The following is a 13,512-nucleotide window of genomic DNA, read 5'->3' as shown; positions in this document are numbered from 1 at the left end:
AATTGCTCAGCCATGTGTATGATCTCCTGGGTTCCTCCTGCCTTTCTTCTGGAGCAATCCCGGGTTCGAGGCAGTGGTGACCATGAGCATCCCGCTGTGCCTTATGGGGCAAAGTGCTGGAAACTCCTCCAGATTCACACATCTGGTAGGTCAGAGACCAACTGCCATAAGAACATCCCCCACCTGAGCAATTGCAGGTTGTTGCTTCAGTGTCAGTGGGAGAGCAGCCCCACCACTGATGGGTTGAAAATCAAAGCTGGTTCCATTTCACAGCTCCTGCTCTGGAGGGAGGAGCAAGGATGAGGGCAGGGTGCCCACACCTTCATTAGCAGCACCCAATCACCCTCACTCTGCCCAGGGCTCCACGGCCACTTCGGTCACTGTGTTGTGGCCCCGTGGTCCCCAGCAGGGATGGGGAGCCCCTGCACTCACGTGGGTCTGCCCCAGCCCCAGGTTTGTTTTATCAAGTGTTGACATTTTGCTGTGATTCAGTCAAGACTGGTGGGAGCAACACGTCTGCCAGTATTATGACAAGGTTTGAAGGCATATTTTATAGCAGAGGCTGCCAAGACGAGCTCTGTCTCGTCTGGAGCGTTAGCAGAACGTGAGGAAGGTATCCATAGCTTCCCACACATCATTAATTTCTAATTATCCTATCTTTGCTTTCTGCATTATCACTTATTTACCAAACACAGCCTTATTGGACCTCCAAGTTCCTTATAACCAGCAAAGCCATTGTTATGTTAAAACCAATGTTCTAAATGTTATTTATTATTTGATAAACCTTGTGTAACCCTGAATGAGGACATTAAACGGCAAGAACACTACTTCAAAATCCCATTTTAAATAAGTCACCAAGACAGCTGTGCCTTTATAAAACACATTAGAGTGGCACTCAGAGCACATATGGCTCAGGGATATATACAAATTATACAATTTCTGTCATTCGATCAAATAAGAGGGACGTTTTGACCCCAGAAATGAGTCAAATGTAAGTTGTAATTCCAGCCCCAGTGGAGGCCCCGGTGGTAATGGATCCTGACGGCTGATCAAAGAGCCCTGACCATTTGACCCACCAGATCAGTGACTCACTGTATCTATTATGGCTAATACAGACCCCAGCGTGGAGATATATGGAGGCAGGGAGATAAAGGGCAATAGATACAGTAGATAAATGTTGATTTATACACGTGCAGGCACGGGGACACCCGCAGATGGATCCCACGTGTGCCTAACCCCACACTCGGCTCATACCGGAGCATGGCTGAAGATGCTGTGGCTGTGTGTGCACGTGACAAACACCTTCTCTCCTAACTGCATCTCCCTCGGGGTGTCAGCAAAACCCCTGTGCCCAGCAGGGCTCCCCGATTCACACACAGCCAGGGAAAATCCACCTTCTGTTTTACACACATCCATTGCCCCACAGAAACACAGGATTTGCTTTCTTGGCAGAGTAAGTGCAAACAGCCCATCCACAAGTTACCCAGTCTCACCCTAATGACCAGAGCCCAAATTAAAGTCCCTTGTGCTGCTCTACACATCAGGTGAGACACTTGACATCATCTGCAGCAGGTGTCTCACGAGGCTCGGGTGAAATCCTGCCCTTTTCAGTCACAGAATTCCAGAATGGATGGGTGGGAAGGGATGTTAAAGCCCATCCCATTCCACCCCTGCCATGGGCAGGGACACCTTCCACCATCCCAGGGTGCTTCAAGCCCCATCCAACCTGGCCTTGGACATTTCCAGGGATCCAGGGGCAGCCACAGCTTCTCCAGGCATGCTGCTTTTTCAGGTGTAGAATCCGGGAATGGTTTGGGTTGGATCTTAAAGACCATCCAGTTCCACACCCCTGCCATGGGCAGGGACACCTTCCACCACCCCAGGCTGCTCAGGGCTGCTGTGCAAACCTGGCAGCCAAGACCTGACATTTTGGACACACAGATGGGCAGCATGAGCCTGTCAGCACGAGCAGCACACAGGAACAGCATTAGGAGGAGAAAATGATGAGCAAAGAGCTGTGTCAATTTAACTCTCCTATTTTCAACTGAACTCTCAAATATTCAACACTTCATAGCAGTGGGTCTTGTCTTTGCCCTCACTTCCAAAAGCAAAGAGCTGCTTATACAGTGCCCTTGGCCTGAACAAACCACAGTGGTGCTGAACAGCCTTTCCACGAGGAGTCACACAAATCAACTTGTTGGGACAGAAACGGGCTGGTTGCTCAGCTGGAATAAGCCATGCACTGATATCTCCTGGGATTAGGCAGAGCACTGGATCCAAACTGTCCAGTGATACATAATCAGCTCTTTCCTCCTTCAAGCTGCGTGTTGCCCTGCCAGCAGCCAGAGATATTCATGGAGGAAGGGGAAATGCAGCAAAAACCTTCCCTAAGGCTTTCCAGAATGTCCCTGCACTGACCAGCTGCACAGTCACATCCCTGCTCCCAAAACCTAAGGGACAGTGATCCCCAAAGCCATGCCAGGGCCTGGCAGTCCCCACAACCTCATCGCAGCACCCCCAGCTCCCTGGCAAGGCAACTCCTGCATTTCTTCACCTAGCACAAGGGATGATGATACCTTCTCACATGGGATTCCCAGGCACAGTAAATCCATGTTTTTAAAGCACCCGTGGACTTTTTCTGCAAGTGCAAAAGTCTCAATGCCAAATAAACCCAACCTCATTCCTGTCCTGTAATTTCCCAACCTTTCCCTTTCCTGGTGTTACTCTCCTTATCACAAAGATATTAATAAATATCTTTTTCCACAGATTTTGCAGGTGTTTTTATTTCTTTTCCCAGCACTGTTGCATTTTTATTAATCTTGCAGAGCACTTCATATCTGTGTATTCCTTGGGATTTTTCACATTACTTAATTCTTTGCCTTTGTTTGGGGAGGGGGTGGGAAAGACAAAAGGAAAATTGCCAGGGGTGAGGAAAGATGCTCTGCTGACTCCACGAGACACAAGAGATACCTCACTCATCTCGGGGGTCAGATGTCCACAATGGTTTGATCAGATGTCAGCTTGCATTTATACCCTGGCCGCTGCTGGAGGTTGAATTACATTTCACATTTGACTCACTTCTGGGGTCAAATGTCCCTCCTATTTGATGGAACAAGAGGAATTATTTTCCCCAAGCAGGTTGTGCTGGCGTGAGCTGTCAGTGCTCTCATTATGTTTTAGGCTCCTTTATTTCTGCATTTTGTCCTCAGCTGAGTCCAACCCCTCTGGGATGACAAGAGCTGCAGCCATGGCACAAAAGCCATCCCAATAAGGAGGATGAGGGGAAGGAAGAGGGCACCTGGCTTCCATATGTTTTGAATGGTGTTTTGTGGGGGTTTTATACAGGTTTTGTTGTGGGGTTTTGTTTCTTCTTCCTGTCAAGTTGGCAGCTTGGCAGGGAATAATGAAGGAGAGGCAGGAGGACCCTGGTCCTGGCTTTACCACGCTCTAGCCATGAGAAACTGCAGAAACCCAAAGTTTGGTTTGGAAGGGACCTTAAACCTCATATTATCCCACCTCCTGACACAGGCAGGGACACCTTCCACTAGCCCAGGGTACTCCGAGCCCCGTCCAACCTGGCCTTGGACACTTCCAGGGATCCAGGGGCAGCCACAGCTTCTCTGGGCACCCTGTGCCAGGGCCTCCCCACCCTCCCAGCCAGGAATTCCTTCCCAATATCCCATCTATCCCTGCTCTCTGGCAGTGGGAACCCATTCCTTGTGTCCCGTCCCTCCATCCCTTGTCCCAAGTCCCTCTCCAGGTCTTGGAGCCCCTTTAGGCCCTGGAAGGGGCTCTGAGCTCTCCCTGGATCCTTCTCCCCTGGGCTGAGCAGAACTTCCTTAGGATCAAAAACCAGACAAGGGGCTGAGACAAAGCTGCTGTCAGGGAGCTGCAGGATCATGATGGAGAAAAAGCCCAACCCACCAGGCTCATCTATCGCGGTGTGGTGGTTCCAGTCCCAAAGTCTGTAAAATTTCCCCTTGTCCTGAAGTGACCCAGGGGCTGTTGGATGTCCCACGTGGGTTGTAAAGGTATCTGGTAGTTCAGCAGCCTCTGAGGTGAGATTGTGAACCCCCCTCCTGCTGTTTAATGTACTCCTTCGGGTTACAACAGGTTTAGCAAACAATAAAAAACCATCTGGAACCCCCATTTAAAGAACAGTTGTGTCATTACTGCTGAAGTCATGGCTGGGGCTGTAAAACCAGCAAACAAGTGCTGATGTGCAGGTAAACAAAGGGAGGTGATGCACAAAGGAGGGTGAGGAGGAAGCTGCTCCTCATGCTCCTTGGCCAAAGCTCATGCTGGGTGTGAACCCACATCCCTGCAGGGCATGGACTGGGATCCTCACCTTCCCTCCCAGTTCCACTCCTGCCACCCCAGAGGAGGTCATGGGGGGTCACTGCAGCCTCCCACAGAGCCCCAGGTGTCCCTCTGCAGCCTTGTAGCCCCAGCTGCTCTCTGACTGTCCCACACCAGCACAGGGAGGGAGCTGGGCATGCAAAACAAGGCAAACTTCCCCATTTATTACTTCCCCCATATATAGTGCTTTTGCTGGTGGAGAAAGAGCAGCACAGCCTCCGTGCATGAAGCCACCCCTGCAGTGGGGGGTTCCTGCCCTCCTCTTCCAAGAAAAGACCCTTCCTCCCTCTCCATCCTTAACTGCTGCTCCAAAATGGGAAATAAAGGTCAGCAAGTAAACAGAGAGCAAATGAAGAGTAAACTCCTGTTGCCCAGGTTACAGGGATCTAAGCTGGTTTGGCTGATCCTTCTCCAGGATCAAACTTGGGACATGAATCCTCTACTATGTGGTAATCCCTGCTTTCCTTTGGGAACCAACCCTCCTCCTTGAGGTGCAGGAAACCATTCCCAGCCCCACAGCACAAGGGCAATGGGATGAGATAGGTGCTAAGCAGGAAACTCAAATGGTTCATGCTGGCCATGACTGCCCAAATCCAGCCAGGTCCTGCAGGCACATCATGGCCAGGGCCTGTGGCTAGTCCCCGTGCCAGCACTGCCAGCCCTTGCCAATGAAATCCTTGTCCCCTGGGAGTTTTTAAAGGCAAAGTCTCCACACCAATGCCCTGTGATCATCCCCAACACGTGGCTGTGCAGAGCCTGGGGGGACAGGGCTGACCCCTGATGGGGCACTTAGGGACACCCCATCCTTTCCCGTATCTCCTCACCCTCTGACAATTCCTGGCTCTAACGACCAACCCCCCACCGTTGTTGGCTGAACACATATTTGTTTCTGCCGAATCTCTCAGTAGCACAAAGTTTGCTGTTCCCTCCCCACCCTGGAATTCCTCCTCACGCAAGAACAGCCTCTCCCCACACCACAGTGGTGACTGCTCCCCGTGCCAGCTGCCAGAGCCAGAGCAGGAGCAACTCTCCTGAGCAAGGAGCCAGTGCACTGCCCTGCCCCAAGGAGGCAAACCACAGGGTTTTCATGGGATTTCATCCCATTCCCAGTGTAATATGGATGGGGTTTAACCCCTGCTGCTGGTGGAGCACTGTGCACGACTCACAAGCCTTGCAATCCACAGTGATGTCCCAAACCCCAGGGGCACTCTGTGGGGCTGTGCTCAACTAAACAGCCCAACACAACCAAAAATGGGAGGCTGGGATGTGCCAGCTGCCACCTTCCCTCCTGAGGCTGTGTATGATGAGATGCTTCATGCTGAGGGTGCAGCACCCCCAGCCATGCCAGGCCACGCCACCCCTGAGGGTGACCAGGTCTCATCCCCAGGTCAGGGGGACAGAAAAGCATGTGCTGAAGTCCTCCTGTCCCAGCAGGACCAAAATATGGGCTTACCTTTATAGAACCACAGAACTGGGTTGGAAGATCACCTTAAAGATCACGTTCCAACCCATATAAAGGTTTAGGGCCCCACTCCATGTTTTTTCCATGTGTATCCAAGCCCAGAGAAGGCTCAGGCACCTGCAAGACATGCACACTTCTATTCTGGTCCCCCACACGTGGGTTTCTAGCTCCAAAACAGGAACCTTTTGATTCCTTTTTCTCCGCTGTTAATCTATTTAGCTACAGGAAATTCTCCACATGAGGGAAGGAGACACCTGACCAGCACACAATACTTGGAAACTTCACTGCGTCCAGAAACACCAAATGCACCTTCATTTTGAGTGAGGGATGCTGAGGCAAAGCTTTTCAGCAAAGCTTTTGAGGAGAGCCAGGCTCCAGTGACAGGCAGCAGCACCAGGATGGAACTGCATCCCAATCCCTCCACCAAGTGCACCCCTGCTCCTCGGCAGCAGCAGGGCTCTGACCTCCTCCATGGACACTCCTGATGTCCCAGGAGGGCAGATTCACAGAGAGCTCCGAGAATTTGTGCTTTGGTCCCCTAAAAGTCTCACCCCAGCAAAACAACACTTACCTGGTTGGCCGATAGAAACTCCTGGGCGTTGTCGTTCATCCCCATGTACATGTTCTCCCCATCAAACTAGAAAGGCAAAAGAAAGAGTTAATAAAATGCCATCTGCACACCACGCTTCTGTGCATCCCAAATGCCTTCCTGGCTCTTCACTTCAGGAGCCAGAATTCCCAGAGAAAAGCCCTGAGCTGCTGTTTGAACACTTTGGAGCGTGTATGAGCACACCTTCATCCTGGTTATTGCAATGGGATGCGCTAACCTAGCATGGATATGGGATTTTTTCCAGTGAAATAAGGAATGAACCACTCCAAATAAATTAGTCAAATGTGTGAACCCACAGATGCACCCTGCAGCAAAGATCACTCAAAAGAAGCTGTTGCTAAAATTCCATCAATGAGATAGACCATCAATCTGATGTAGAAAGCCAACTTCCATCAATGCAAATGTCCAGACTTGGGCAGGTCCCATTCCATCCTCTTACAGACCTCTACAGAACCCTCAACACCAAAGCAAAGCTCCTGCAGCAATGCAGAACCACTCTGGAACATTCAGGAGGGGTCTCTGTGATGCCTTAGGAAGGCTGACCTGAAAGAGAGACTGGACAGAGCTAGAGAATAAAGGAGGCATTTATTGAAAGGCCTCCAGGATCCACCTTGGGCAAGACAAGAGCCTGGCCAGGGCTACACCCAAGGTGGACCCAAAATGGTCACAGAAATGGCTGACCGGTCATGAGGTCACACACTTTTATAAGTTTTGGTCCATTTGCATATTGGGGTTTAATTGTCCAATTCCAGCTCCAGGTTGTGAGGTCCCATCCTTCTTGTTCCTCCCTCCAGCCCACCCTTGTTTGTGCTGTTGGGCCTGAAAGTTGCTTTTGGTCTTCAGCAGGAAAAGGATTTGTTTTGTGTCCCTGCTCTGTGCAGAGCTGAGTGACACTGAGTGTGAGCTCAGAACTGCATCCGTGGGCAGCACAGAATCTGAAATACATGAAAGCTGAAACTCAAGGCATCATTTGTGCAAAGCCTGACACATCCATCCCCTCATCTTCTGTCCTCCTGCCTGCTGTGCCAGGACTCTGCTCCACAGCTGGACCATCCTCCTGTGTCCCAACAGCTCCAGCACAACCCAATTCCCAGCTGCCAATCCACTTATCAGGCCACAAAACCCCCATGGAGAGCTACAACTCCTCTCACTAATTAGCTACAACGGGAGCTTTTCACTCTCTCTGATTCCAACAGAAGGGAAGAAGCCCTCCAGGATTGTCTCCGGCTCGAAGTACGGCTGGGGCAGGCCTCAAGGCTGAGTTCACAAATTAATTATGGCAATAAAAAAGGGCTGTGCCATAAAACACTCCCCAGAGGAGGATGGAGGTACCAGCTGTGAGTGACACCTTGCACTTAACAAGGGGAAGAGCCAACCCTGCTGCCCTCACCAGCAGGATGATGAATTGGAGATCGTTCACCCCTCGCCTGTTCTCTCGCTCTCCGATATGAAGCTGATTCCAGTTATGCCTTAACAGAAATTGGCCACATTAAGAGCAATAAAAGCGAAATCTAAATAAAACCAGGTGAAGGTTTTCAGCCTAGACAATTAATTACACTTCCATTTCTCAGAGAGCTGCAGGATTAGCTATTAAAGTCAGCAGAGTTAGTGAAGCCAAGTGGGGGTAACAGGGCTCTGCTTGGCCTCAGACCCACTCTAATTGCCAAACTGTCCTCTGGCACAGCAAAGCAATTAAAAGCTGCAGAATTGGAGCAGGTATGGTGGCACTCATTAAGCCATACCAGCATCAGCTGCAGCAGGGTGCCAGAGGATTCCTGTGCAGCTGCCTGAGCCTGTGAGATCCATCAGTGAGGCAGGAGCTGTGGGATGCAATGAGCACCGGGACAAACAACTTCCCCAGAAGGCAGCTGGGTGCCGTCCACTTTAACCTGAATTTTCCTCCTGCTGTCAGATGATCCCTGGCACAGCCAGCTCCTGGCAGCACAGTTCCAGCTGGAGCTTCCAGGAACCCAGACCCAAGCAGCTGTACAGCCTGAATTCCCTCTGACAACCCCAGCAGACACACCTGGACTGGCAGCAGAGGTGCCAGGGGTTGGTGGAGAATCACAGAACCTCTAAGGTTGGAAAAGACCTCTAGGACCACTGAGTCCAACATTCTCCCAGTACTGCCAAGGCCACCAGTAAATGATGTCCCCAAGTGCCACATCACCTCTCATTAACCCCTCCAGGGATGGTGACTTCACCACTGCCCTGGGCCACCTGTTCCAGTACCTGACCACCATTCCAGTGAAGAAATTTTCCCTAATATCCAATCTAAACCTGCCCTGGTGCACATGAGGCTGATTCCTCTCATTCTACCCCTTGTTACCCACGAGAAGACACCGACCCACACCTGGCACCACCTTTTTCTCCAGGAAAAAAAAAATTACCTGGAAAGTTACATTCAGGAAACCAAAAGTATCCTCCAGTGGGTAGGCCCAGAGCAGGACAAACCTTCCCCTTTCTCCACATCCTTCTGTTTGTCAGAATGTATTTTTTATGGCTTTCTAATGTTCCCCTACCTCCATTCCACAATTCCTTCTGCCCTTGATGCCTTCATAACAACTGTAATGAATCCTGCATTCAGAATTACTGTTTCTCTGATTGCCAGGCTGAGCAGCGAGCCTGAAAATCAAGACTCAAAATGCAATGGAAACTTTGGAATTTCCCCACTGCTGATTGGATTTTTTCTGCTCTCCTCCAGGCTATGAAGGTGCAAACAAATTTATTAGAAATTCTCCCATCAGGATATTTTTTCAATTAGATGTTTGCCAGTTATGCAGCAGCCAGGTAGAGCAGATAAGCAATGTTCTCTCCCTATTCTCATTATTGTTTTGCTACAGAATGCACTTCAAAACAATCAACCCCATCATTCCGGGTAGATTTATGGTAGCAACAGAAATTTTAATATTTCCCTTTGGTTAGAAATGCCTCCTCCCCTTTTTTCTTCACTCTAGCTCCTGTTCTAGACCTGGATACAGCCATTCATCACTCTCCTTACCCCAAAATTACTCTCCTTACCAACCTGCACTGAATGATGTGGCAGGGATCATTTTCAAGTCCTAATTCAAAAGGAACATCCTCTTGTGCGGTTGTCTTAATCACCCTTTTGCTCAGTTGCAATTACTTAATTTTATTATTCTTTGGTTAATAGGAGCAGCCTATTAAGCAAATCAGTGGCTGATTCTCTCCTGCCTGAAATGAGCACAAAGCCAGGGAGGGAAGGGAAAAGAAAAGAGGGAAAGAAAATGGAAGGGGAAGAAAAAGAGAAAGGGTGAGGGAGAAGGGACAGTGCCCCAAATTCCACCAATTCTGTCAATAAAGTCAAATGAACACCACCAAACTTGGTCTGCAGGTGACAAGAACTCCAAGGCCAGGCAAGATTCCATCTCCTGCAACTGATGGATGAGGACAGGGATGATGCCAACCCCATCCAGAGAGGGGGTGCCAAGGACATCAGGGTGATGGAGACCAAGCCACAACTGCACCCCTCCATGGGACAGCCTAGTGAGTATTTTGGGCCCAAGCAAAAGATATAAGTGTGAGAAAACACCCTCTGAAATTCAGGTTTGCATGGAGAATTTTATTAAAAATATAATTCTTTTACTACAGCTCTTCCAGGGGAGCTGCAGCTGGCACTGCTCTATCAGCCCAGAAACGGAGCTCAATTCAGATGTTGTTGTACAAAGCACTTTTTAAATTTTACTGCTTTTCTATACTCACTTTGGTTTGTTATTTTTTGCTCCACAGCATTATTTTGAAACCTGTAAACGTGCCCAGAGGTCACACGGGTCTCATGTTAGCCAGATGAATATGAGAAAGAAAAACAAATGCAGGCAGCAGGCTGGGACAGACCCCAAAGTGCAGCAGCTGCGGGATCTCCAGCTCTGTGCAAACAGGGAGAACAAATGTTTGCTAACTGGGAAGGGCCCAGTGGAAAGAAACACAACCTCCTGCCAAGATTCCAAGAAGGTGTTACTTTTTCCTGGATGGCACTGCCAGCTTGTACAATTTTATTATGAATCTCGTCACATCCTTTTTATTTTGTGAGGGCCACAGACTGAGATGGAAACTTCAGCTCTGTAAGAAATTGTGGAATCACAGATTGGTTTGGGTTGGAAGGGCCCTTAAAGATCATCCAGTTCAACTTCCCCGACACGGGCAGGGACACCTTCCACTGGACCAGAGTGTGTGGGCAAAATTCATACGAGTAATACCTTCTGTGATACCTGCCAGATCTCAAAAGCCTTCCAAACTTTTTATTTCATTTTATTTTATGTGTGGTGAGTTTGGGGGTTTTTTAGTATGGGTTTTAGTTTTTGTTTTTGGTGGGGTTTTTTTGTTTGTTTGGTTAGTTGGTTGCTTCATTTTTTGTTTTTTGGTTTTTTGGTAGGAGTCTTACCTAAATTTTGACACTCATTTTTTGGCAATACTAGACCAGGGCACCTTAACTGCAAGTCGGCTGAGGTTCTAGAGCTTGAAAATGTGGCTTGTTAATACAAATCCAGCAGTAAGTAAGAGCCATCAGCACCAAGGAGCTACGAAATCACCAGGTAAGAACAAACTGGATGCCTCCAGTAGTTCCTACTGCTCAGAGCTATAAACACTTGCCTCTGGTCTGCCTCCTTGTACCAGGACACAGGAGATAGGCAGTGGATTGCCTCATGACCACCTCATTCCCACACTGGCTGCACTGGGGATGCCACATTTCCCGAGATATTCTTGGAATGCATCTGGGTTTGTTTCCCAGCAAGCTACACCTCAGCTACCACCAGCACCAAGAAAGAGTGACCCGAAGTAATGCCAGGCAAGCAATGCCTTTAGGTTTTTAGTGAGTAAAAGTTAGGACTCAAAACCTTGTGTCACACAGTTAATGTGCATTTAATGCTCCTCATTAAAAAAAAAAAAAAAAATAATTAAAAAAAAAATTGCAGCCCATGTATTGCTGGGCTTCACTCAGCTGCTTCAAAGGGCGCCATTCTCACCATGGGAAAACATAACTCTTCTTTAGAAAGTGTTCCAGGAGTAGTTTTGTCCACAATTAATTTTTATCAGCATTATCTTTGTGGCACATTCTGCTGTAACTGCACTTTGGCCATGGTGTTTCCAACCTCTGCGTCCCCACGATGCTGCTCCTGCACACCAGGCTCAGCCCTTTGAGGGATCCACACCCAAGGATGCTGGTGCTGGCAAAGATCCTCTCTGTACACATCCCTGGGATGTGAAATCCTCACCTCAGCCCTGCCCCTGCCAGCGCTGCTGCTGCCTGAGCTGCCTCTGCAAATTCCTGCAGGAGTAATTTAGCATCCCACCTCTTCAGGGAATACACGGCCGAGGTTAGCTTAATCTCTTTAACTGCAGGTCCCCCATTAAGGTCTTTACACAACCTCTGGCCCGCAGTGATCCACTTAGCATTATTTATTTGTGTGCTGAAATGCTTGGGTAGCCCCTGGGCTGATCCTGCCGGGGAGGGTCAGGAGTTCAGCAGGAGATTTACAGCTCCCCCCCAGGAGTGCCCTGCCGGGGAGGCTCCGCACGTCCAGCCGTGTCGTGTGTTTGGGGACAAACGGCATTAACAGGGAGCACGACCCCACAGCAGGTGTCAGAGGCAGAACACAAACGCAGCAGCCACGGGAGCCACCGCGGCTTTGAGGGGCTGGGTTTTCTACGAGCAGTGAATATCCTCACACATTATCCCAGGGGAAATTCAGCTCGACATAGCTGAAGTCTCGAGGCTTAAAGCCTTGCATTAAAAAGTGGCTTGTTTGGTGGATTTGTTTGTTTTAAGAACAGTTTACAAGCAGGATAAAAAAACCTGGTAGGAGTTTTCTCTCAAATACATCAGGAGGAGGAATCCTGCAGAGCTGGTGGGGCCAAGGTGTGCGGGAGGCTGTCAAGAAACTACAGCCAGGTGGGAAGGAAAGGAATGACCTGCACCAGCCTGGACACTGATGGGGTGAGTATTCAGAAATTCCTAAACCAGAGCATCTCCCTTGGAAAAATCCACCTGAGAAGCTCTCACACTGGGATGGCCAACAGGAAAACATAAAACCAACCAAGGAAATCCTAGGGAACCCCCATGGCCAAGTGACATTCACCCACCTGCTCTAAAACAAGGTGAGGGAACTCTGGGACCCTCATGGCAAAGACCTGGAGGGGCTGGAGAGTGTCCAGGGAAGGGAACAGAGCTGGGAAGGGGCTGGAGCCCCAGGAGAGGCTGAGGGAGCTGGGAAAGGGACTGAGCCTGGAGAGCAGGAGCTCAGGGGGGACCTTGTGGCTCTGCACAACTCCCTGACAGGAGGGGACAGCCGGGGGGTCGGGCTCTGCTCCCAGGGAACAGGGACAGGAGGAGAGGGAACGGCCTCAGGCTGGGCCAGGGGAGGTTTAGATTGGAGATCGGGCAAAGTTTCCTCATTGAAAGGCTTGTCCAGCTGTGGCACAGCTGCACAGGGCAGTGGTGTCTGCCCTGACACCATCCCTGCAGAGATTTAAAAGACATGTGGATGTGACACTTGGGGACATGGGTTAAAGGTGGCCTTGGCGGTGCTGGGTCAGTGATTGGGCCCAACAATCCCAAAGGTCTTTTCCAGCCTCACCGATCCAGTGATTTTAAATGTCTGGCTTTCTGTCTCTGCCCCAAAACACACAGGAGTGGGAAGGGGAAGGTTCCAAACCAGCAGGTCCGACTCCCTCAGCGTGAACCCATCACACTCCCAAACACCCCACGAAGGCCCAGAGGGAGCCAAGACGAGGCACCTTGTGCCTCACAGCCCACTGAGAGCTTGCTGAAGGGTCAGCAAGCCCCTGGGAAAGGTGAACTGATCTCTCTGGCTGAGCTTCTTGTAAGGTTCCTCAAAAACCAGCTCTAAACCCCAGAACTCAACACATCATGGGACCCAGGGGAAGGTTCTGCTCGCAGCAAGACACTCAGTAGGTTTTAGCAAGCAGAAGATCATGGTCCATGATCCATCTGCACTAAAATCCATCCAGTTCATCATATAACTGATCTGGAAGGGTTCAGTTTATTAATGAGACAGAAATTATTCAGGCCAGCTGAAACTAAAAGCGACTTTGAATAGCT

The 13,512-nt window shown here is 49.7% G+C and overlaps 1 protein-coding gene across 1 annotated transcript in view; it reads right to left on the bottom strand.

Moving 5' to 3' along the window:
• TOX2 (TOX high mobility group box family member 2) overlaps window positions 1-13,512 on the bottom strand; it is a 150,554-nt gene that overhangs the window by 82,981 nt on the left and 54,061 nt on the right. Inside the window, exon 2 of the mRNA XM_066198853.1 lies at window positions 6,393-6,458. Within this exon, the coding sequence (XP_066054950.1) occupies window positions 6,393-6,458 (66 nt within the window). The remainder of the gene's footprint in view (window positions 1-6,392; window positions 6,459-13,512) is intronic.

Source organism: Chamaea fasciata, unplaced genomic scaffold, assembly GCF_029207755.1.
Source record: "Chamaea fasciata isolate MVZ Bird 193981 ecotype frontalis unplaced genomic scaffold, bChaFas1.0.hap1 SCAF_17, whole genome shotgun sequence".
Taxonomy (NCBI): Eukaryota; Metazoa; Chordata; class Aves; order Passeriformes; family Sylviidae; genus Chamaea; species Chamaea fasciata.
The sequence above is the reverse complement of the archived record's forward strand: the minus strand, read 5'-3'. Positions and strand labels throughout refer to the sequence as shown.